General features: G+C 53.9%; 2 protein-coding genes across 3 annotated transcripts in view; both read left to right on the forward strand.

The window, feature by feature from the left end:
- The first annotated feature begins 582 nt into the window (after positions 1–582).
- Positions 583–16,824, forward strand: MLYCD (malonyl-CoA decarboxylase). Of its 2 annotated transcripts, XM_082437218.1 has the most exons (5): positions 588–1,201; positions 9,519–9,631; positions 10,519–10,675; positions 13,381–13,533; positions 15,599–16,824. In XM_082437218.1, the coding sequence occupies exons 1-5, from the start codon at positions 653–655 to the stop codon at positions 16,130–16,132; spliced, it is 1,506 nt and encodes a 501-aa protein (XP_082293344.1). In that variant the 5' UTR covers positions 588–652; the 3' UTR covers positions 16,133–16,824. The 2 variants fall into 2 exon arrangements, with proteins under 2 accessions (XP_082293345.1, XP_082293344.1); XM_082437219.1 differs by lacking the exons at positions 9,519–9,631; positions 10,519–10,675 and having other exon boundaries at positions 583–1,201.
- The window catches only part of OSGIN1 (oxidative stress induced growth inhibitor 1), a 54,091-nt gene continuing 42,951 nt past the window's right edge, over positions 13,413–24,552 (forward strand). Inside the window, exon 1 of the mRNA XM_082437238.1 lies at positions 13,413–13,533. The gene's annotated coding sequence lies outside the window, so the exon portion shown is untranslated. The remainder of the gene's footprint in view (positions 13,534–24,552) is intronic.

The raw sequence follows: 24,552 nt of genomic DNA on the forward strand, positions 1-24,552 counted from the left end.
GAGGACCAAGGAAGGAGGGACAGGTTGGGGAAAAAGATTCTTGGGAGAGCCCGGTTTGCCATATCGTTGAGAAAGTTCTCCAGCAGGCAGCTGGAAGCCTGTCTCTGGAGCTCAGGAGAGAGGAGGGCTGCAGCTCTGGGGGTCATCTGGGTAAATGAGAGGAGCGCCTAGGCAGGGGTCAAGACAAAGGCTACCTTGCCAGAGAATTACCACCACAAATACTTCGTAGGCACGCAGATTGCTCCGCTCCTCTCCAGACACGCTGGATCAGAATCTCCGGAGTAGGGCCAGGAATCTGCGTGCGTAACAGGTTCCCTAGGTGACCGTGACGTTCCTTGGGGCTGGAGAGCTCGGCCCTGGAGGAGAGGGACTGAAGCGGTGACTTCGGGTGGCCAGATGACAGGTCAGAGGCCGCCCCTGAAGTCGCCACCCGCGCCGCCGCTCGGCCCTCCGATTGGTCGCCGCCCGGGTTACCTTTGGCCACACTTGGCCTCGCGCCGCACTCCGCCCCGCCCCCGTCGCTCCGCCCTCCGATTGGTCGCCGCCCCGCCCGTCCCCCGGGCTCGGGCAACCGGACCGGCGCGTGCCGGAAGCCGGAAGCGCGGCGGCGGCGGCGGCGTTGGCGTTCCCCAGGCAGCTGTATCCTTGCGCCATGCGAGTCCTCAGACCGAGTCTGTCGGCTGGGCGCCTCCTCCTCCTCTGGCCGCGGCTCCCGCTGCGGCCGCCGCGGCCGCCCGGACCCCGGCTGTCGAGCGGGCGGGCGGCGGCGGCCGGCGCCCTGGAGCGGGCCATGGACGAGCTGCTGCACCGTGCGGTGCCCGCGATGCCGGCCTACGGGCTGCGCGAGAAGACGCCGGCGCCGGCGGAGAACCAGTGCGCGGACTTCGTGAGCTTCTACGGCGGCCTGGCTGAGGCGGCCGAGCGCGCCGAGCTGCTGGGCCGCCTGGCGCAGGGCTTCGGCGTGGACCACGGCCAGGTGGCCGAGCAGAGCGCCGCGGTGCTCCAGCTGCTCCAGCAGCCGCGGGAGGCGGCCGTGCTCCTGCAGGCAGAGGACCGGCTGCGCTACGCGCTGGTGCCGCGCTACCGCAGCCTCTTCCACCACATCAGCAAGCTGGACGGCGGCGTGCGCTTCCTGGTGCAGATGCGGGCCGACCTGCTCGAGGCGCAGGCCCTCAAGCTGATGGAGGGGCCGCACGTCCGGGTAAGGCCCCGCCCGGGCTGCCCCCGACCCTTGGCGGCCCTCCCCATGGCGTCCTCACCCGCCCCTCAAGCCCCAAGCGCTCCACCTTCCCCTGCCTGGCGCCGCGCACACTTCGCCCGAGTCAGAGCCCCCGAACCCTGTCCCCTTCCTTCCCACGCTTTCCCAGCCCTCGCCTCCCTCTAGGCTCACCTCGCTCCAGTCTTATAGAAACTCGGCCCTCGCTGACTTTGAAGGTGACTGTCACGCCTCGTTCCTGCTGAGTGTGCGCCATACAGTCTCTTCTTTATTCTTTTACCTGAGAGGTGTCGTCCGTGTGACACACTTGGATGCGGACCGGACCGAGCATCCGGTACCTTTCGGAAGACCTGGATGGGGTCAGTAAAAGTTAGTCGCAGTGCCCACTGTGTAAGCCCTTGTCCTAAAAAGTCCTGTGAAACGTACAGAGGTGACGAGAACTCGAGGTTGCCACCGTCTAGGGGCCTGGATGCCTTCTATTTTCTCTCTGCCTCATAACTTTGACCAGGGCATTTTCACCTGCCTGAGTTCAGCCCTAAAAATAGGGTTCTAAGTTGACTTCTTGAGGAAATCAGGCGTTTAGCACAGTGAGCTCAGGTTAGATGCGAATAAATAGTTTAAGATTTAAATAATGATGACTTGAAAGGTGGCTGATAGTTGAATATAGTCCTTTTATTACTATTGATGTTAAATATGGTGGGACCACTAACTTGCTCTTTTAGTAAACCAAAAATGCTGTAAATGTTCTGGCATTCAGAACTTTAGTAGGTGCAGTTGGCTTTAAAAAGAATTGAACAGTTGAACGATTATGTCCTGATTCGTTTAAGAACTCTTAACACTGGCATAATGGTTTTTGCGTTCATTGCCTCACACTTGGGGAGGTGATAAGCATGTCTCCTTTTACAGTAAAGGAATCAAGTCACGTGAGGTCACATGACTTGACCAGGCCCTCAAAGCAAATAAGTATGTCTCTGATTATCCACCCAAATCCAAATTTCCTAGGTTCTTTGCTCTACACTTTATATCCTCATCATGTTATGTGAGTTATGGTGTTTATCAGAAACCTTCTTATCTTTCTTGGCTATGTAGCCCTAGACGCATAAAATTGTGTGTAGTTAGGATAGGGTTAATCTCAGGATCATAATAGTAGCTATGATTTGATTGCTCATAATAGCTGGCTAATCTACAATGCTAAGTATTACCTAGGGCCAGTGAACCTTCAGCTATAAGAGTCACAGGCTGAGAACCTCAGTTGTTTATTGCATTGGCACCAAGTCAGTCCTGGAATCCCAGTGTGTTGAATTGACCATGTTCCCAACTAAATCCTCATCTGAATGGCTGAGACCTTGTGTTCCACACACTGTGTGCATACCCATCTGGTTCCTCCCAAGAGAGGCTTGGGTTTAGTCTGCAATCCAAGCAGAACTTTTTTTTTTTTCTCCTTAAAGCAGAGACCAGTGCTCCTGAAAGCCTTCTGAAACTTAATTCTCATTGCATAGGAGGCTTGAGAATTAGCTAGGATGTCTGTCTACCTAATCCAAGGTAGGATGTCTTTTGGGTAGGTGACCTGTCCCAAAGTGAAACTCTCCACCCATCCATTCAGCCATTCATTGGCTGTCTGTATGGTACCAGGCGTGCTCAGGCTCCAAGGTCACTTGGTCCAGAGGCTTCCCTTCTAGTATGGGAAGAGTTAGGGGCGGGCACCATATGTGTGAGTGCCTTTCATGCACTTGCTCATTTCATCCTCAGCAAGAAGTGGTGACTGTTTGACAGATGAGGTGATTAAAGCTTGTCGAGGCCCAGTGCAGCGCCCAGAGCACAGAGCTGGTAAGAGCGCCTCCACCCAAGACCTGTCTCCACGACTCCACGGTGTGTACTTCATCATGGCACAGCAACTCTCTTAGTTGACAACCTAACTAGATCGAAAATGGGCTTATTCTTTTAGATTTGCTTTTTTCTATAAAACTGAAGGGAAGGTAAAACAACCCAGTTGATGAATGGCTTTGTTTTATTTAGTTTCACTGAGTCAGGAGTTTAATATTCTCTGGTTGTGACTGTGTTTATCTTTCCAAGACTTTGTGTAAGCTTCCGTCTTATCAGCAACCTCAGCACCCACCTTTTTCTGAAGCATCAGGTCAGTCTCTGCTCTTCTGTCGAAAAATCATCAAACCTTCTGTGGCCAGGAGGATGGCATTCGGTGTCTTTCCTTTGGCATTTTTGCTGCCCACCAGCCATCCTGCACGTTCCCACTCCCCCAGCATTACTCGCTCCCCTCCACGGACCCTGCTCTCCAGCCAAGCTGGCTCCTGGATGGAAAGTTCCTGAACCCGCACCCCTGCGTGATTCCTGTTAGAAAAATAGCCACCTCCACTCGCAGCTCGTTTGCTAGGCTTTTCCAGCCGCTCCAGCTCAGGGCGGCCTCACCCAGTTCTGAGCTTCATAGATACGTAATTGTCTGTACCACTCGGTTGGATTTGATACATTAACCACAGAATCTGTTGTTTGAAATGTATTTTTCCCCCGCAACTGGATGATCAGCTCCTTGAAAACTGGGACCTTCGTCTTGCATAGCAAAATGATGAATGAAGCGTGAGATAGACTCCCGGGTGCCCTGCCATCCGGCGAAGTCGGCAGCTAACCACTCCCATTCGTCCTGAGGTCAGTCTGCTCCATTCAGAGGTCTGAGCCTGGAACGGAACCTGGAGGCCAGGGAAGGTTTCCGTGCGGCCGAGAGAGAGAGACATCCTACCAGACGTTGGGACCGCCCTTGTCCTGGGGGATTCATGATGTCGCATCCGATTCTGTGAGACATAACTGGACTCGTTTCCTTACTCTTCCACACATACAAGAGAAAACTCTTGGTTATCATGAGGTTGAGAAGACATCATCAAAGCTCAAAGCCGTGACCTTGAGACTTGGCTTGTGGGAGGGGAGCTGGGCCCAGGGAGACCCAGAGCTGCCAGCAACACCGTGTCCTCAGACGTTCAGGGTTCCTTTGCTTTTTAACCAAGGCCGTCCACACACATGAGGGAAAAACATCACCAACCGAAAGGCAAAAAGTCACGTGGAATCAAGATATTTCTCAAGCAGAGGGTGAGTGACCCTAGCCTGACCTTGGCCTCTGCGCGTGGTCTGGACGCGCCGGGTGCAGAAGCCTTTTCAGGTGGCTCCATCACACCTCTTGCGTTTCTCTACCTGGAAATCCCGCCCTTAGCCCGAGTGCCTCTAACCGTTAGTAGCTAAATCTGTTGCTCCCCTTCCCCTTTGCTCTCTGTGGCTACGTGAATGTTTTTTTACCCCTATCATTCAAAACATTCGGAGTTGATTTTTTTTTTAACCCATAGAAATCGTCACTGGGATCTGATATTGTAATTAATCACCAGAATCACTTAATGTGTGTGGTCCATCTTGATTCCATTTCTGTTTCATTCTGGATTTTGCAGCCAAGTTAAAGAGGTGGTTAAAAAGCTAGAGCTTTTCGCTTTTAGGAATCCAGTGTCGGAAACCACCAGCAGTTTGGCCCTCGAAGCTTCAGCGCAGGAGCCGCAGATCCCCAGGGGCCTAGGATGCCGCAGGACGCCCAGGAGGCGGGGAGTAGCAGACCTGAGCGCCCCTTGCTGTGCACACGGCACCCCGTCACACGGGTGTGCTTCTCCCCTGGCCCTTGCTGACCTTGGAGCTGCCAGCTAATGTCAGGTGAACGAGAGCTGCTGTGGGCTCAGGCCTGGGCATTGCCCTGGAGTGGACTCAGTCCACTGCTTCCCCTCGCAGCTTCTTGTTTGCTGAATCTCGTGAGCACAAAGGCGTCCTTAGAATAACTGGCGTGTGTGAGGCCCAGAAGGATGCTGATTGGGCATCTTATACGGAACAGTGGGTACAGCAGAAGACGCACCAGGTGGGGAAGGAAGGCCCCAGTTATGCTGGTGAGAAGCGTGATTTTAGGTGATCGTAGCCACGTCCCTTAACTGTCCTGGGCCAACCAGCTCTGCCGCTGAGGCGGCAGTGGTCAGTCTGCCCAAGGGCAGCCTGCTTCTCTTCTGAAAATACTGTGGAGCTTGGCTAAAAACACAGTTATGAATGAGGGCAGTTTGTCAACATCTTGGTCTCTGACCGAGGGCTGTGATTGTTGGAAATATGGAAGAATCCCGAAGCCTGACACTTCTATTTGAGTGGAGCCCAGCATGAAGCCCGAGGCAGACGGCCAGGCAGGGGCAGATCTCTTTTCTTGGATATTTTAAATCGGGTGAGGTTTCTTTTCTTACTCTTAATCCTTCCTGATAGGAAGTTCAGAGTCGGTATCAAGTCTGTTTGCTGGGAAGATGCAAGTGCTGTGTAGAAAGTTTTTACAACCCGGCAAATGTCAAATGTCTGCTGTGGTTTTCAAGATAGCAGATCCGCTGCGGAGAGGATGGACGTCGCTGCCCGTCAATTAAAAGGTCGTTAGAAGCCTAAGTGTCTTAGAGGCCAGCCTGGGACTTCTTGATTCATCCCAGGTCTCTACTGCGATGGTCCGTCCCTCTGATGCCGCTTTGTAGCACTTCTTGGATTATAATAAGTGAATTGATCTTAATGGATTTATCCCAAGAAAGGGATTTTAGTTGTTTTCATAATTAAGGAATTTGTAGAAAAGGGACTTGTCAATGTCCTTGAATTCTCTGGTCGCAGGACCCCTGCCCCCCACCCCGAATTTTAATCTTAGGAAATAGAACAATAAATCAGTCATCCAGTGTTGGGCAGGGGTGGGTAATACCAAACCCACAAAGCAGCTTAATCACACCAGGAAAAGAAACGGTCCCTTTGCTTACAAGATCAAATGTTCTTTTTGTTAAAAATGCTCTTCTCCTCTTGTTGAAGTTCCAAGTGAGTTGAGAGGCTTATTATGATGCCTGGACGTGTGGCCGTAAGTCTGGGTTTGCGTGTTCTTTCCCGAGGCGGGGAAGTGAGGGCTTTGCGCTCTGAGGTGTGAATCCAATCCAGCCGTCAGTTGCTCTCCTCAGCGAGACGCCTTGTGAACTTGCGGTTGTGTGTCCAGCTCCTGAGCGGGGTACACGGTGTGCGGGCAGGCGCGTGCTTCTTGTGTGTGCAGTTTACAGGCTTTTTGTTTTTCTGCAGAGTTATTTCCAAAAGCCCTTTGGGGTTGAAGAGTTCAGTCTCTTACAGATACAGTCCCCAGTGAAGCCAAGGGGACTCCCATTCTGGGAGAGAGTCTGGGCACCGTCAGATATTTGTGGGCAGCAGAAGGGAGCTGGCATTTAGGAAACGATGGGCGATTTGAATGTAGAAATGACGGTGAGAGCTGTGCGAACCTTAATGGAAGCCTGGGCGGAACATTGGAGAAGGGACCAAACGCGTGTCAGGCAGGGTCCCCACGCCACCACTGCAGCGCCCAGCCGCACCACGGTTGGTTGGAAACCTCCTCTGGTGTCTTGTCCTGTTTTGAAGTTAACCTGGTGGTCCTCGTGGTTCTCCTAAATTCTGTGCTTAGCCACGCTAAGAGATGAACTCATTTGTAGATGGGAACGTCGTCCCAGCAGTTGTATTTTCGAGTCCTGGGTCGCTGATAAATGATTTCTGAATCACTGAGCATGACGCACACACGATTCCTCTCCCTCGTGCTGTCTGAGATCCGGTAGCCTTGCTGCCCTCGGCACCTAATTCCAGCCTGAACAGCTGCGGTCCTGTTAGCCCTGGGCGGTGGAGGTGTGTAACCTTTAACCTAGATTCCCGGATCTCGTGTCCAGTGTCCCACTTCATAGCTGTCAGTAGCCCAGAATAGAACGAAGGGACGCGTAGAAGAGGCGCTTCCGTCAGCCAGACCATTCCTTTCATAATTAGTACTGTATGAATGCCGAAGGTAGATTTTTCCAACTTGTTCCTATTGTGCGTGTCACGGAGACGCCATAGAGTTCCACGTACATCCTACGTTCCAGGTGGAACTCGGCTGGTCCGTTCCTAACCTTTCAGTGCAGAGGTTCCCAACCTGGGGAACCTGGTTGGGAACTGAGTTTCAAAGGGGTCCATGAACCCCAGGAAACTGTGTGCAGAGTTTTATTAATGTGTTTGCATTTTTCTGGGGAGAGTGTCCCCAGTTTTTAGCACATGTGCAAGAGTGTGTGGGGACCCCAGGAAGGCTGAGAACCGCTGTAGTCGGTGCAGGAAAGACACTTTTGTAAGGAGCGCTTCTGTGTTGCCTGGTGAGCCACCCCTTCTCCTCCCTTCCTGCTACTTCCTGCTCACTGTTGTCCAGTTTGTCTTCTCTTTTTCATTTGCCATCAATCTGTTAAAGCATCTTCCACACGGAAGACCCCGCTGATGGCTTTGAGAACCAGGGGACTAAATCAGAAATGACCTCTGCCCTTACAGAGCTGAGAGGCCAGTGAAGGAGACTAGACCGTGGGATAGAGAGTTACGAGGAGTTACAGAGGTCATCTGGTCCAGCCGCCTGTCGACGTGGAAATCCTTTCTAAACCACCTCCGCTGCGTTCTTGCCCGCTCTGTGCTCATCTCTTCCCGTGGGGAGGGCCGCTGTCTCCCAGGAGGACCTCTGTGGGCCGCCCTCGCTACTCAGAAGCTCTTCTTTACACGGAGTCTGACTGTGCCTTCCCCCGTTGGTCCTAGACTTACCCCCTCTCCTCACCCCCATGGGGCCTCTTTCGTGCCCTAGGCCTTCAGTGTTGAAAGATGGGCATCGCTTCATTCTGAAACCCTTTCTGAGCCACCATCCCCATGCCTGCAGCTTACCCTCAAGTGACAAGGTTCTGAGTCCTTTGACCTTTTACCAGGGATTAAAATGTGAAATGGCCCTATAACAGTATTATAGCTTGTGTACAGTTTTACAGGTGTTATCCATCATGGTCTTTGTGATTCTTATACAGGGATTCATAAGGTCAGTTCTGTACCAGGCATACTGAGATGTTTGCTGTTATTCAATAATATGCAGTGTATCTGTTAGTATATAGTTCATCTATAAATAACAGAGACTCAAAGCAACAGTGGTTTGAATAAGAGAAGTTTGTCTTTCATGAAGAAGTCTGGAGGTAGGCAGCCCAGGGCTGATCCTGCTCTGTGTTGCCCTCAGTTGACCCAGACTTCTGTTTGTTGCTCTTCCCTGAAAAACTCATCCCCAAAGTTACCTCATGGTCCAAGATGGCTGCTCCAGCTCTAGCCATCACATCGCGTTCCACCCTGCAGTGGGAAGGACAAAGAAAAAGATGGAAGGACATCTCTTCCCTGCGGTGGGAAAGACAAAGAAAAAGAGCAGCCCTTTGCTGCTCCTGCCATCTTTCAGGGTTCCCAGAAGCTGCTGCAGGATACCTCTGCTTACATCTGAGAAGCCAGAACTCAGTCACATGACTACCCCTAGCAGCAGTGCAAACTTTATTCTGAACAGTCATGTGCCCAGCTAAAAAGTGAAGCTTCTGTTGATTTGGGGAAAAGGGACGCAGCCATTGAGGAACAACAGCCTTGTCTCTTGCCCTGGACATCCCCTCCGCTCTGGCTGTCACGAAGCTTACCACTGTTACATGGTCAGCAGTCACCACAGACTAAACTGGGATGGTTCTGCCCCTGCATCCTCTCCTCTCCTTACTCACCTCTTGTTCTGTTCTTGCTTGAAAAGTTTCAGTGCGAATGTATCTCTGATGGTAAAGTTGACTCAAATCATTTTTGGAAGTAAAATAAATATAAGTAAGTGAAATTAGAATAATGTCATCAATTCTAAATGCATGGATTGCCCGACACACTATTATTCTACGGCCCACTCAGGGAGGAAAAAATGCTGCCGATTAAACCGTGACCCGCCATCATTTGAACAAGGCGTCCTGACCACCAAGATGTTAAAATAGGAAAACACACACCTTAGAGCTGTCGAAATGTGGGGCGCGGGACCCAGTGCTCGTTTCTCTTGGGAAACAAGAAAGGGTGTTTTTGATGAACCAGAGAATGTTCCTGAGAGGGTGTTGGAGTTTCCTGCACGAGACGCCGTTCAGCGTCAGCTTAACATCACGTGTGTGGCTGTGTTCATGGCGGCGAATGCATCGGCGCACGTTATTTGATTTGGGCAGCTTAGTTCACATGGAGCCCAGGTGTCTTACGGGTGGAAGGAGGGAAGGAAGAAGTGGAGCTGAGCTCGGTCTGCCGTGGCCGAGAGCGGAGCCCGGTCGGGCTGCCTCAGGACAGGCCCATCCTGCCCGCTCCTCGTTTGTATCAGGTTTCGGAGTCGAATTCCCGGTGCGGCAGCGATGCGGGGATGGGCTGGACGTCTTTCCCTCGGAAGGCCAGCGCTCCCCCTTCTCCATTTCAGGAAATGAACGGGGTGCTGAAAAGCATGTTCTCGGAATGGTTTTCTTCCGGGTTCCTGAACCTGGAGCGGGTCACCTGGCATTCACCGTGCGAAGTGCTGCAGAAAATCAGTGAGTAAGTATTTATGACGTTTCTGCTTTTCTTACGTTTCAGCTGAAAGCCAGTCTCCATTCCCGTGTACATTTTGTTCCAAGCCTGATAAAACCCAAACACAGGATCCACAACGGTGGCTGTCCTAGCAGGTGATGCCGAGACCACGGAGGAGGAAAGGGCACAGGTGGAAGCTGGTCTTTCTGCCAGTGAACCTGCATTTGGGGTCTCGGTCACGTCCTCTTATTTAAAGCCCTCACGCCCGCGTCTCCCCAACGACCCCATGCTCAGAGCTGCCCGGGTTCACTGGACCAAGCACTGGCATTAGTAACTCAAAAAACGTCTGTCTCAACCCGCTGTTAAAATGTCTCCCTTGGATAAAATCTCCAAATTCACAGTATAGTGCGTGATTCCCACCTTCCCCCGGACACAGTGAAATGCAGGCTGGCCGACAGTGGCATGCTGCCACGTCGCACGTTGAAACAAAACAGCGGTGGCCGAGGTCACTGGGCAAATGGAAGCAGCCAGGCGATGTGTGTCCTCAGGCAGCACGGACTTCACACTGCGGAGATTCAGAGGAAGCAAGAGACGTAGGATGTCCGGTGACAGGCATCTGGTCAAGTCTCTGTGTTGAAATCTGCCACATAACTGCTCCCCCAGGGCCTGGCAAATGAGTCTTAAGAGCGGGGATGAGAGCACAGTTTTGTGTGTAAAACGGTCACCAGTCGTGCCTCCTCTCAGTCAGCGCTGTTTCACGCTAAGGTGATCTTTGAATTTCCCGCAGAGTCCGCTGAAGCTGTATTTAAAGGATTGCTTTGACTTGAGTGAATAATACGGGTAGGAATCAGCCCCGCGGCTATTTAACGTGTGAATTGTACTTTTGTCTTGCCCCTTCATAACGTTCTCGTCAGGTCTGAGGCTGTGCATCCCGTTAAAAACTGGGCGGACATGAAACGGCGCGTGGGGCCCTACAGAAGGTGTTACTTCTTCTCTCACTGCTCGACCCCAGGGGAGCCCCTGATCATTTTGCACGTGGCCCTGACCAGTGAGATCTCCAGCAGCATCCAGGTACCTGCGCGCGGTCGATTCAGGACAGGGCAGATGGCCCAGGGTGCCTTAAGTTTTCTGTTAACTTAGTTTTCTCCCCTTTTTGAGAATAAATTGCTTTTTGGCCTTTGTGGATCTTTGCATTAGCTAAATACAGTCTCCAGATCTGCAGCCACAGAGTGGAGAACGGGCAGTGTGTGGCAGTGATGGGACGGGGCAAGCTTTTGCCAGGGTGTGTGGACCTTGGGTTGAGACGTGGTCCAGGCTGTTATGGAGGAGGGGGTACAGGTGCAGGGGCCCCGGGATCAACGCTTCAGCCTCTAAGTGCCTGTGGGTAGTTTCAAAAGACAGCTGGTTGAGAAATTGGAAAGTCGGCTGTGCTGCATGCCTGATGCGGGCCCAGCTCTCTGCCCAGTGTGGTGGTTCCCCCCCGGAGCAAGCTGGGCTTCTCCTCGAGGCGTTGGTGAGTGTCTGAAACACTCAGTCCGCAGGCCCACGGGGGGCAGGGGCTGGGGCTGCAGAGCAGGTCCGGTGAGGGGAAGTGGGCACACCTGGGTCACTGCAGCTTCGGGGTCGGAGTGGCCTGTTAGGAGGCTGAGAGGCAATGGCAGATCTCAGGTGGGCTCTGGGCAGCGTCTCCTGGCATCGGAGGGTGGAGGGCTCGTCAGCAGGGAGACGTTCCCGCACGATGCTTGTTTGGAGGCGCCTGCACTGTCACGCACTAGAGGTTATCACGGCCTCCCGGGGGCAGTTTGGTAATAACTATTAAAATATAAAACGTGTGTTCCTTTTGACCTGAAAATTGCACCCTCGGGAATTTATCCCAGGAGAGGCTCAGGCCTGAGAGTTTGGGCGGTTGCTCACTGCAGCGTGGTCTGGAGGTGGGAGTGGTAACCAACGTGTCCACCGGGAGGGGATGCTCTAGGGAACGATGGTGTGTGCGTCTGGCCTGTCCTCACAGACCCCGCGCTCCCACGTGTGGGCTTAAGTGTGGATTTAGCTGTGTGTTTTTGACATGGAACGTCAACCTTGACTTACTGTTGACTGAAGGTTCAGGTTCCAGCCTGGCCTGTCTGGTGTGACCTTCTGTGTAGCATGAATTACGTCGACTGAGCGTTTGCTCTGCCCCGTCTGCCCGCAGCGCCTTGTGACTCAGGCTTATTTTTAGACATGAGGAGTCTGAGGCTAGGAGGGGACCGCAGAGATCCGCCCAGGATGATGGAAGAAGTGGGGACGGTGGGGGACCGGGGTCCCAGCCCTGAGGGCAGGTGCCTTCCGTGTGAGGAGACTCGCGCATCCGGACAGACACATGAGAGACCGCGTGTGTCCGTGGTTTTGTATGCACGTGTATTTATGTGTGTGCCTGCCTGGGGCCGGTGAGACCGACCTGGAAAGGCGCTCCCCAAAACGTTAACAGTAGGACTGGGTGTTGAGTTCTGGAGTGGTTTGTGATTTCTTCTTCATGCATTTATTTCTTGCCTCTTTGACATTATGCGTATCTCATTCATACAATCAAAGAAAAGTTCGTTTGTTTGGGGTTTTTTTTTTTTTTTTAAAACTTAAAAAAAAAGATTTGCTGGAGACTTTTGAGTCCAGAGCCACAAGATAACCTACAGACTTCTTGAAAAACAAAGGAGGCGATTTAACAAGATGAGGACGAGGAATGATGGGAGGAGAGCTCCTCCGTCAGCTGCGGCTGCAGGAGAGGCTGGCGGGGCCCCGGATGTCACGGCCTCTGCGTCACCATCCGCCCCACTTTCCTTATGGTGACGGTTCATGGCTTCCCAGGAGTCACAGAAAAGACCCTCCAAGCGTCTGAAGGGGATGAGAGCTGAGGATGTTTTCCCCAGGGGGCTACGCGCAGACCCACGCACCCCGTTGGCAATTTAAGAAAGTCTGTGGGCTCCAGACCTCAGCCTGGACTCTGGGCCAGACTCCCCTACTTCAGGCATCCAGGGTAGCTGGTAGGAGTTTAGAGCAGCGCAAGCGTGTCCTTCAGAAGCAGGCTGGCGGGCCTGTGTCCAAGCCAACCGCAAGGTCTCCACCACTATTGTCCAGTGGCCCTCAGGGTGTTAAAGCTCAGAACGCCCCACTCTCACATCTCAGAGCCAATCAAGTCGGACTTGGCTAAGGGACTTCCCAGTACGAGTCATGATTCTTAGATCGCTTCTCGTACGTGTCTGTGCGGGCATGTGGTTTCACTGTGGAAATATAAGGACGTGGCAGAAAACAAAAAAGGTACATAGGAAAAGCATAAAAAGGTACATCTCCTGAAAGAAAACTTACGTAGGACTGCGTCCGCCTTATTGGGAAATGTAAACAACTAGGGTTCAGAGGGGCGGAGGGAAGCCTGCAGGACGCAGCGGGCAGCCTGCGCACAGGAGCCGCAGGAAGTGGGGCCCTTGGCCTTGGCAGAGGGCTGGCATGCTGTCTATGGGTGTCAGAGGGCAGCAGATTGCACAGAGAGAGAGACCTCCCCTGAGAGAGACCTAGGGGACATCAGTTGTGATTCAGCGAAGCTTGTGGGAGAATTTCAAAGTGATAGAAATGATACAACATTGAGCAAACAGCCAGGGAAGTTGTGAGACCACCGCCGCCTCCAGAGACGTCTCAGAACGGGGTGCTTGCCTCTAGAGGCTGGTCCTTGGGTCGAGGGACCCCCAGGAGGGGTGAGGGCGGGGCGGGTGCATCCACGGCTGCCCATCTGTGTCCTTTATGTTTTCCAGACCATCATAGTGAAGGAGAGTCCCACGTCGGAGACAGAGGAGCGGGACAAGATCACCACAGCCATCTTATACTCGCTGAGCCTGACCCAGCAGGGGCTGCAGGGCGTGGAGCTGGGCACCTTCCTCATCAAGCGGGTGGTGAAGGAGCTGCAGGTGAGCGAGGCTCGACCCTGATCCCGCCGCACCGCTGTCCGTGTCCCCGCCTTGGGGTGGCCGAGCAGTTCTGCTCTCATCTCTGGGGACAGGGTGAAGCTTTGGGCCGGAGCGAGCAGGAGGGGTGGAAAAGTGCCAGGTGCCCCTTGGCACTTCCTACGAGCCCCGAGACTCGTCAGGGGGTGGAAGCAGTGCTGAGGAAAAGGCCCTCAAAGCTAGCTTCTCACGGGCCACACATCCAGATGCGTCCTGGGGGCGGCGGCTTCTGCAGGGGACCCTGCCCCCTGGCTGGCGGGGCGGCTCCTGATGGGCACGCGCTGTCCCGGCATAGTCGCCAGCAGGGCCCCCCTCGCTCCCACTGTCCAGTCCTGGCCGTGCCAACCTCCCTACCCACCCTCGCCCACTCGCGGCCCGGGAGGGAGCGTCAAGGTTCGACCAGGCAGCTGGAGGGTAAATGCACTGGCACTTGGTTTTTTTTATAATTGCCTTTTCTTGGTTGCCCTGGGAAACACACAGAAGTGTTCAGGTCCACTCTGGGTTTGGGCTTTTTAAAGCTATCTCATGAGGGGCTGGAGTGAACTGTAATGTGCAGAATCCAATTTTTAGGTAAAATAATTAGGTCACGACTGATGGGCTCTGAGAGCAGCACTCTGTGCTTCTGGTGGTTTCCGCACAGACAGCTGCTGCAGAAGCTCTTCCTCAGAGAATGACAGATAGGGTGGAATTTAAATATTTGCGTGCTTCGTGTTAAATTCATAGTTTTAAGTCTGAGAACTTGGGATTCAGTTGGGTATCAGCTTCGTTAGAATCACTCCCTGCCACTTTTTCCCCAGAGGCGATAAGAAGCACATCTGATTACCCTGAGTTTCTTCTTATTTCCTGCTTCTTTGCTGAAGGTGCTAATGAATGGGGCGAGGGCGGGTGGGTAGCAGGGCTGGTATGAGGGTCAGAAAGGCAGTCAGAGGAGGAGCAGAATCCGGGGTCTGGGTGATACAGCAGAGTCTGTTCCGGAATCAGGCATCCCAGGAGCCATCCTGCCGCTGACCTCTTCTCCACGACTGGGCTGGGAGCCGGAAAGTCACCCGAGAAATCTGGAGGGAAGGGCAGCCCTTCCTACACAGAGGTGTTCGTGGAGGTTTATGAAAGAGGCACCTTAAATGCCCAGTGAAAAGAACAGGGTTAGGAAAGGCATGGGATCGTCTTATCTTTTAATATTATTCTGTCGATACAAGTTACGGTTCTGAATTTTGAGTGACAATGAGAAAGCGCTCATGATATAAATCCACAAAGCAGGATGTAAAATAACTGTCTCGCCCTTGCAAAAATTGCCTAGAGAAGGACCAGGAGTTATACTCTGTCAAACCTGGAGAGTATGGTGGTTTCTTTGCTTCCGTCCTAAATTAAAAAAAAATTTTTCTGTAGTGAGCATATATTACATTTTTAACTGGAAAATACTGGGTTCTTTGAAGTGATCATTGAGATCTCTCTGTAATTTGAACAACAATGATTGAACTGTGTTATCTGATCTGGAGACGTAACTTCTATCCCATCCTCTGCACCCACTTGTGCTGTAGTTGGGCGATCAGTTATTCATTCATTCAACAAACAGCAAACAGTCACTGGGTACTTGTGTGCCAAGCACCAAACCAGGTTCTGTGGCGGCAGCAAAGTCCGTGGGAGGGGCCTGGTGGGCTAGAAAGACAAGACCTGTAGTCAGAAGACGGCACCCCGCATCGTAGCAGCCCACCCCTCCGATTTCAGGCAGGTCCCCCAACTTGCCGGCGTGGATAGTGGTGCAGATGGAGACCCCACAGTAAAGGCTTGTCCTGGGGACTCAGGATGCCTCCAGGACCTGACACACATCAGATCCTTAATAACTGTTCCTTGAAAGAAGAAGATTCATGCGCATCAAATATCACTTTGTAAACCCCACAGCAGCACACGGAGGTTAATGATATGTAAGCGAGAAAGGAGGTGTTTGTGAATCCGTGACTCACCTGCTGAATTGTGTTGTGTGTGTGTGTTTTCTCCACCTTCCTTTCCCCACCCCAACCATGCCCTGCAGAAGGAGTTTCCTCACCTGGGGACGTTTGCAAGTCTGTCCCCTATCCCCGGGTTCACCAAGTGGCTTCTGGGGCTGCTGAAGTCAAAAGCAAAGGATCACGGGAGGAATGAACTGTTGACAGATTCCGAGTGTAAAGAAATCTCCGAGATCACGGGCGGTCCCGTGAATGAGACCCTCAAGACCTTTCTCAGCAGCAGCGAGTGGGTCCAATCTGAGCAGCTGGTCCGGGCGCTTCAGGCCCCCCTGATGCGGCTCTGCGCCTGGTACCTGTACGGGGAGAAGCACCGGGGCTACGCCCTGAACCCCGTGGCCAACTTCCACTTGCAGAACGGGGCCGTGATGTGGCGCATCAACTGGATGGCCGACGTCAGCCTCAAGGGCATCACGGGCTCATGTGGCCTCATGGTCAATTACCGCTACTTCCTGGAGGACACGGCCACCAACAGGGCCACCTACCTCAGCTCCAAGAGCATCAAAGCTTCCGAGCAGGTCCTCAGCTTGGTGGCCCAGTTTCAGAAGAACAGCAAACTCTAAGTCACCTTTGCTGAAGCCAACGTCCCCGGCTTGGAAAAGGATAATTTTCCGGAGGGGTCGGGGATGGGGTTATGTACCCAAAGGAGCTTCTAGAGTGAACCAGAGTTGAACTGTGCTCTCTGGCCTGTGGCAGGGTCACACCGGCAGGCCGGGCCCGGGCTTTGCACGAGGGAAGATGCGTTACCGCTGCGAGGTAGTGGTGGGTACAGGTGGACGTGGGCTGGATGGGGATGCTGTGCTCTCTCCAGAAGATTCCATCGTGGCCTTCGGCCTGGCTCCCTGCCCTGGGATGGTCTTCAGAAACCATGGAGCCTCTGCCGGCTCTCGTCCCAAGGTGGATGGGTCAGCCACTCCAGGACCCGGGCAGGTGGCCCAGGTGAGAACAGATATTCTTTTCAGCGTAGAACATGGTTCAGCCATGATTGTTTTAGCCGTTTCTCTCTGCTGATTGCAAAGGGGTAGAGAGCTGTGCTACACTTCAGTAGTTAAATTCTGGAGATCGTGAACGTATGAAAAGGTTTGTGACTTTGCACAAACTTCACTAAGCTAAATTATTGGACACGAGTGCTCTTGTCGCCTGGGGCTTAAATTGTATTATAGACTTGACAGTTACAGCGATTCAAGTTCGTGATGAATTTCGTAGCAAAGAACAAGTTTGTCCTGTGAAGCATTAAACACGTGGTTATTCACGATCGCATAGTGGTCGTCTCTGAGGTCCAAGACCTCGTTAGCCGTGCCCTTGGTCCCCAGCCAGCCCGTTGGCAGGTTTGATGCTCTGTAAAGCGGGCCTGGAGTGTGTGGCCTGAGGACAGAGGTGATGGCAGAGGCGCTGCTGATTGTGGGCGAGGAGGGGGTGTGATGTTGAGTCAGGCAGCAGGTCCCCACCTTCCTTGCCTTTCACCTTCCAGACCCGTCCCTGGACCACCCCTGTCGTCTTCTTCGTGTCACTTGTTGCCTGGTAACAGACAACGTGACCGCGGTCACTGCTAGAAATTGTGCCTTTTCTGTATCCTGGTGGAAGCAGCCCCCTCTTTCTCGGTTTTGCTTTGAGCTGATGGTGAAGGCCCCTGGGCTCTGCAGGCCTGAAGTCGCCGCCCTCCAGGAGCTTGGAAAAAGTTAAGGCACCAACTGCTTCCGTGTAGCAGGCGGCCCCTGAGACCGCAGCCCCTGATTCCCACACTGCACGCCTTATCTCTGTTCAACCTCTTATATGGGAATCTTCAAACAAAATACACAGAAGTGGAGAAAATAGTGTAATGACCCTAGGTACATACCACCCAGCTTCCACAACCATCAGTAATTTTCCATTTTTATCAAACCTTCTTTCTTTCTTTCTTTTTTTCCAAACCTTATTTCTTATAATGTGTTGCATCTAGGTGTTCTGTGAAGACTGGATGATGGGTGGAGGGATGGGTGGATGTGGATGGTGCCGTGCTCTGAATGTTTATGTCCCACCAAAACTTGCATGTTGAAATCCTAACCCCCAAAGGTGATGGCATTAGGAGGTGGGGCCTCTGGGAGGTGATTAGGTCGTGAGGGTGGACCCCTCCTGAATGGCGTTAGTGTCCTTATAACTCACGACCTCACGAAGCTCCCTAGGAGAATTCTGCAGCTGAAAGAGGGCCCTCACCCAACCGTGCTGCCCCCCAATCTCAGATTTCCAGCCTCCAGAATTGTCAGCAGCCAGTTTCTGCTGTTTTAAGCCACCCAGTCTGTGGTATTTTGTTACAGCAGCCGGAGCAGACTGAGCTGATGGATGTAGCTGGCTGGATAAGGGCTCCGTGCCTCAGTCCACATCACTGAAGGGAAAGCTTATGACGCTTCCATTGCAGTGCACTGGGCTGGAATCCCCCTCACTTCATGTGTGTTACAGGGAACCCCCTTCACTTCCCACACTTACCCTACAAGCCCTAGAAGGGCAGAAGATGGCTGAAACAGCCCAGCCGCCCACTTCCTCTGAGGGATGGTCAGACTGCCCAGTTGTGCGTATGTTGTCCTGGCAATGGCAGCCAGGCAGGAGTCAGAATCAGCAGCTGGGTTTGGAGGCAACAGAAGTTTACTCACGGACCCTCCTCACGTTGCGAATTTACATCCTACGGAAGAGTACAACCCACTCCCCGGGGGCATTATCGCAAGGGGGATGCAGTAACACGAGCATGGACGGTGTCTCCCAGACCTGTTTTCCATCCCACTTGCTCTCAAGCCATCACTCTGACCACCGGATCTTCCTCTGTCAAGTGCCTGGCAGTATGGTGGGCTCACAGTAAGAGCTCAGTAGATTGTCATTAGTAGTCAGTTTCCACAGCGCCCTGGGTTCAAGGCTGCAGCCCCCTCCGCCCCTCCCCAGCACACAGCCTGCTCCCCCAGCGTTCCCAGCCCGCACCCTACAGACCCCACCCGTGGGGTGTCTGTTCTCCCCTCCTTTCCCGTGCACGGCTCTTCTCCTCTCTCATTGCTTTGGGGTCTGTGGTTCAGACAGATCCCAGATCTCTCCAGCCTGTTGTCCAGCAGTCTTGGGCTGTTCTGGAATTCAGATTAATTCCGTTTCCAGGGCTGCAAGTGGCCTTGGGGCTGACTTGCTCTGACTTGTTCGTGGGCGGTTTTGTTCTGAAAGGCAGTAGGTGCCATAATGGTTGACGCCACCAGCTTTGGCTCCAGCCAGTGTCGGGTTCAAATCCCGACCCCACCACTTCCCAGCTGGGTGGCCTGGAGCAAACCACCTACCCTCATCTTGCCCGTTTTCCCATCTTTAAATGCGGGTAACCACAGCACCTACCTCAAGGGCTGCTGAGAGGCTCCAAGGAGATGAAGTGCATAAAGCTTTGAAAAGGCACCAGCTGTTGTCTTTATTACAGATGTTTATACATCTGGACTCTGGGACCACCGTCACACCCGGATGTAGGTTCCGGAATCCATCGTCCCCCTCTTTGGAAATTAGAGTCGTGATGGTTTTCTGGCTTCTGTTCTCTAAGGTGACTGAGTGCACTAATTCATTCCCAGGAACTTCTGTGCACTGAGGCGTCCTCACCGCCCCTGGCAGCTAAGCAGCACCTCACTTTCAGACGAGGATCCCCAGGTTCAGTGGCTTGGCCCAAGCTCTGAGCTCTCCCAGCTGCTACCTTGTCCAGCAAGCCCTGAGCCGGCTCTCCCATGCTAGCTTGAGTCACTCTGATGCCTGCCCCCCCCCCCCCCCATTATTCCTCTGCACCACCCACCCCATCTTCCATCTCAGAGGGCTGGACCTTCTCTGCCCTCTAGATCTAGGGCAGCTGAGGGTTGCACAGCTCTGCCCTCTGTCGGTCATCTAGGGGCATAACACTTCTGCAAGAGGGCCGTGTTCTGTTTGTGGCTTTATATTCGTTGGAATATAAAGTCCATTTTGATCTCTTCTTGGATAGAAACAAAAGCTACTCCGTGATACCTATTCACCACAGAAAGCTGCTGCATTATTTGCAGTTTAGCAAAATCGGTAGAGTGACCCCAGGTCTCTTTCTCGTCTTTTTTTTTCTTTTTTTTTCTTCTTTTCTGATTGCATTTGCATTTCTCGACTAGCTAATTTTTTTTAACATCTTTATTGGAGTATAATTGCTTTACACTGGTGTGTTAGCTTCTGCTGTATAACAGTGAATCAGCTATACATGTACATATATCCCCATATCTCCTCCCTCTTGCGTCTCCCTCCCACCACCCCATCCCACCCGTCTAGGTGGTCACAAAGCACGGAGTTGGTCTCCCTGTGCTATGCGGGTGCTTCCCACTAGCTGTTTTACATTTGGTAGTGTATATATGTCCATGCCACTCTCTCACTTCGTCCCAGTTTACCCTTCCCCCTCCCCGTGTCCTCAAGTCCATTCTCTACATCTGCATCTTTATTCCTGTCCTGCCCCTAGGTTCTTCAGGACCGTTTTTTTTTTTAGATTCCATATATATGTGTTAGCATATGGTATTTGTTTTTCTCTTTCTGACTAATTCTAGCTAATGCTTAGTCATCGAGGAAAGGAGGAAGAAGCAGCGTTTATCTCTGCTCTGGGCCGGATGTTCTCTGCACCTCCCAACCCCGAAGCCTGAGGGAGTGATTGTCATTTACAGATGAGGAAACTGAGGCTCCGGGAAGGCTGAGCAGCTGCTGAGGCTGGAGCTGGGGCCCGAGCCCAGGCCTGCCCAGCGCTGTTCACGCTGCCCTGCCTTCCAACCTCAGGGCGCAAGCAGAGCCCCAGGGCAGGAGCCAGCGCCGTGGCAGGAGTGAGGGGGATGGAGTCGGGAGGGCAGCCCGGCGGGGCAAGACGGCCAGGGATGGAGATGTTGTGACACTAAAACGCCAGCAAGGGGAAGGCTGCTGGGAAGGTTTAAATCCAGTGTCTTCTCTAAAATCTGAGCAGTCGGTATTTGCCAGTGGTTCAGGGACGGACGCCCAGCTCCAACCAGTTCAGGGCAGAGAACCTCAGCTCAGAAAATCCACCGGAGGAGGGCAGAGCCGCTGAGCACACGTGGGCGGAGACAGCAGGGCCCCGCGAGCCGCGGGAGAGCAGAGCAGGCCTGCCGCCTGCCCAGGGCCCCCGCATCTTCTCCGCTGCCCTCTCCGCTCTCTTCCAAGGCCTCGCCACATTCTGGAGACCCGCTTCAGCCCAGGGGTCTGCCCACAGCCCCACCGCTGTAGAGACCATCTCTCTGGGTCACCCCGCTGCTAGTTACCCGGCCTCAGCCGTGGGCAGGGCGGGGAGATGATCGGCCCAGTCTGGAAACTGGAGACGGGCCCCGCGAGGGGTCCAGCTGGAAGGCGACTCTGTCTCTGGACCAGTCGAGTGGAGCGGTTGGCGTCCACTGTTCCCATGGCGATGGGAGGTGACAAGTGTCGGGGGGACGGTTCCTAGGAGGAGGGGGGCGGGGCGGGCCGTAGCCCACCTACCGCAGAGCCTGGTGTGTATGGGTGACAAAGGCTGGAACCCCCCCAGGCTTGTCCGTTTCAAGTATGTTGCTGTGAATCTTCCCGCCATACGTGGCTCGTAGCAGGGGCTCAGTATGTATTTTCCATCCACTGGAGAGACGCAGCCCTCCTTCCTGCGCACTAGACAGCGCATCCTGAGCAAAATTTAGTCCCTCCTTGATAACTCTGGCAGGGAGGGAGGGAGACCAGAGGGCTGCCTTAGATATTCCAAACGCTGTTTTCCTGGGGGAGAGGTGAGGCTCTTTTCACGCTGCTCCAGAGGGGACTGCCACGGGCACTTGCTCCATCCCCTCACCCGGCTCTGGGGTCCACCTCTCACCAGCTCTGCGACACTCCCAGCCACCCCGAAGGGGTAAACCCAGCAGGTGCCCTCCGGGCAGCAGTCAGGGCTGGGGAACGTGCCCTTCCCCTTCACTGTCGGCGCCCTGAGAGGCCGCGCTCCTGGCCGTCCTGCTGCCTCCTCCCCCCAGCCTCAAGTCTTGGCAGATGGTCCCTCAAGGCCTGATCGCAGGAGTCCCTTCTTTCCCCTAGAGAATCTCATCTCCATCCACGTCTTCACTTGCCACCTGCCCACCTGATGACAGGAGTGACCGTCGTCCTTGCTTGCCTGGGGCAACCCGCGTCCGAGGTGCCCCTATCCTGGCATAATTGTTACGAGAGCGTCCCTTCCCTCTCGGAAGTGTCTCAGTTTGGACCGCCAGTTCTATGGTCTGCCCACCGAGGACGCGCACGTGGGTATCGACAACGCAACGCAGCCACCTGCAGAGGGTCCCCTGGCTTTGACAGCGACAATCACCCCGGGTGCCCCGCATCACGGCCCCTTACGGGCAGGGTCTTTCTGGCCAGGCTTGGCCCCCTGCCCCGGCTCTCCCCACAGAGTCCTGCCCCCTGGGGCTGCTGTGTGGGAATAGGACACAATCCCCCCCACCCACCCCAGGAACCCACAAGACCTCACTTCCTCCAAATCCAGTTCCTGCCCAGGAAGCACAATCCCAGCTGCCTTGATGGAGGGCTGTTGGGTGCAGGCATGTTCTGGGTGATGACTTGCACTCAGTCTGAAGACCCCGAGGGGGCCTGTTACAGGAGCGCCATTGTCCCCACTGACAGCTGAAGACACTGAGGCCCAGAGGGACGGGCCTGGGAGCTGCTCTTACAGCCCTGCTGTGTGACCTGAGACCTACAGGGCAAGTTCCCTTTAAACACAAAAAAGGGAAGTTAAAAGACATGCTTCTCTCCACAGTCCCACTTCCACCTCTCTCGAGCTACACAGTGTCCCCAGGTCCCCCGCCTGGCAGTGAAGGCAGGTCTGCAGGGAATGCTGGTGTCAGCGCCCAGTCCTGGGGCTGTGAGGGGGGATTTGAGGGGAGATGTAGGTCTGGAACCCAGCACGGTGTCTGTGGCACGCAGGCTCTTAGGTGTGGTGGCTCCGTGGGTGGTGACCTGCCGTGGCTGGAGAGGCAAGGAGGCCACAAATCCCCCTTTGCCACTGTCAGCAGGGTCAGAAACCTGCCTGATGCTAAAAATGGTTCTGAGCCTATCAGCAGGCATCGCGGGTGCTGTGCACACTATTGGCCACAAGATGGCGGTGTTGCCTCTTCCTTTCCTGAACTTGGGGACCTTTTTTTTATATATATATAAATTTATTTATTGACTTATTTTTGGCTGCGTTGGGTCTTCGTTGCTGCGCGCGGGCTTTCTCTAGTTGCGGCGAGCTGGGGCTGCTCTTTGTTGCGGTGCGCGGACTTCTCACTGCGGTGGCTTCTCTTGTTGCGGAGCACAGGCTCTAGGTGCATGGGCTTCAGTAGTTGTGGCACACGGGCTCAGTAGTTGTGGCTCGCGGGCTCTAGAGCGCAGGCTCAGTAGTTGTGGCGCACAGGCTTAGTTGCTCCGTGGCATGTGGGATCTTCCCAGACCAGGACTCGAACCCGTGTCCCCTGCATTGGCAGGCGGATTCTCAACCACTGCGCCACCAGGGAAGCCCGAACTTGGGGACTTTAATCACAACTTAGCAAGTAACAAACCCACCCGCCACCCCCAGCCCCCGGGCGGGTGTGAAACCTGCACCCAGATTCCTCACAGCAGGCTTCCCTTCCTCTCACAGGAGCTAACGGCGCTCAGAACCGCTGCAGCGACCTGAGCTGTCCAAGCCTGCTGCTCTGCTGGCTTTCGCCAAGTTTCCCCGCAGGCTCTTGGGGGCCCCCCAGCCGGAGCTGGTGGTCATCTCCAGTGGAGCAGGAGTGGGCGTGTTCGGAGATGTCCCAGGGCACCCCCTCCCCAGGCCCTCAGATGGGTCACCGTGCAGGCTGACTCAGGACCTGGCTTTCTGGTTCAGGCACGGAGCCCAGATCACAAATCCCTCCCGCTCAATGTAGAGGCTGTGGCCTCAAACTTCAGACGTTTGGTAACCACCAGGGCGATTTTTATATCACTGCCATAAAGAAACACTCAGTGTTTCCTGTCAATAAATAGAAGTTAAGAGTAAAAATAATACATCAAAAACAAAGCAGTATTACAACATTCTAGATAAATTTGGTTGCCTTCTGAGATGCACGTTAGGGAGTGAGAAAGATGGACAAAGCACCAAACAGACTTACAGATGTTCCCCTTGAGGATCCAGAAAGTCCTCAGAAGACTTTTGGAAGAATGAGAATCGGAAAAAGATTCAGTGAGGTGCTGGCTTTGTCCAAGAGCCTCCAGATTCACGCACACCTCACACTTCGGGAAACTTCTGAAGGACCCTGTCTCTGGACACACACAGTGAGCTTTTCCCTTGGGCTTATCGACGGCAGTTGCTGCAGATGTGCTCTCGAGGGGCCAGCGGTCAGTACGAGGGCCGGAAGGAAAGCCACGTGCAGGCAGAACTCAGAACCCGGCGTTTCAGCCCGAGATGCTGCCCTCGGGGGCCAGGAGATGGGCGGCTCCCCAGCCCCACGTGGCCAGCAGTTGGCGCCCTGATGCTGGGGGACTGTCCAGGCTCTGTGGGCCTCCCGGAGCTCTGCAAACGCTGTATTAAGCTTTCGCTTAAAAATCTGCACACGGGCCTGTACGTCAGCTCCCTGCACGGATGCTGGTGTTGGCGGCCATTCTGCGGCTGTGAGATATTTGACGAGTAAGGCCAGCATGGTGTCTGCCGGGCAGCGAGATGCTCTCAGATGTGCAGCAGAAAGAGCCCATCCATAAATGTGGTGCCTCAAACGCTAGCATATGGGGGCTTGGGGCACCAGGTAATCTCAGCTTCATCAGGCACTCCGAATACCCAGGCTTGCCCCCAAATCTGTTCATTTGCAGCCAACACCGACAACTGCCTTAAACTCTGACCAGTTGCAGCTTTTTGTCTGCATGACTCAGCGCTCTCTCTGGGTTCTGTGCAACCACAGAGACAGGTCAGCTTGTTGAAATAAGCACCGGACATCCCAAACCCTTCGGTTCCAATTTCTGCAATTCTCAGAACAGCCTTGCCGCTGAAAGTTTTTTA

This window comes from Balaenoptera physalus, assembly GCF_965194825.1.
Source record: "Balaenoptera physalus genome assembly, chromosome: 19".
NCBI classification, from domain to species: domain Eukaryota; kingdom Metazoa; phylum Chordata; class Mammalia; order Artiodactyla; family Balaenopteridae; genus Balaenoptera; species Balaenoptera physalus.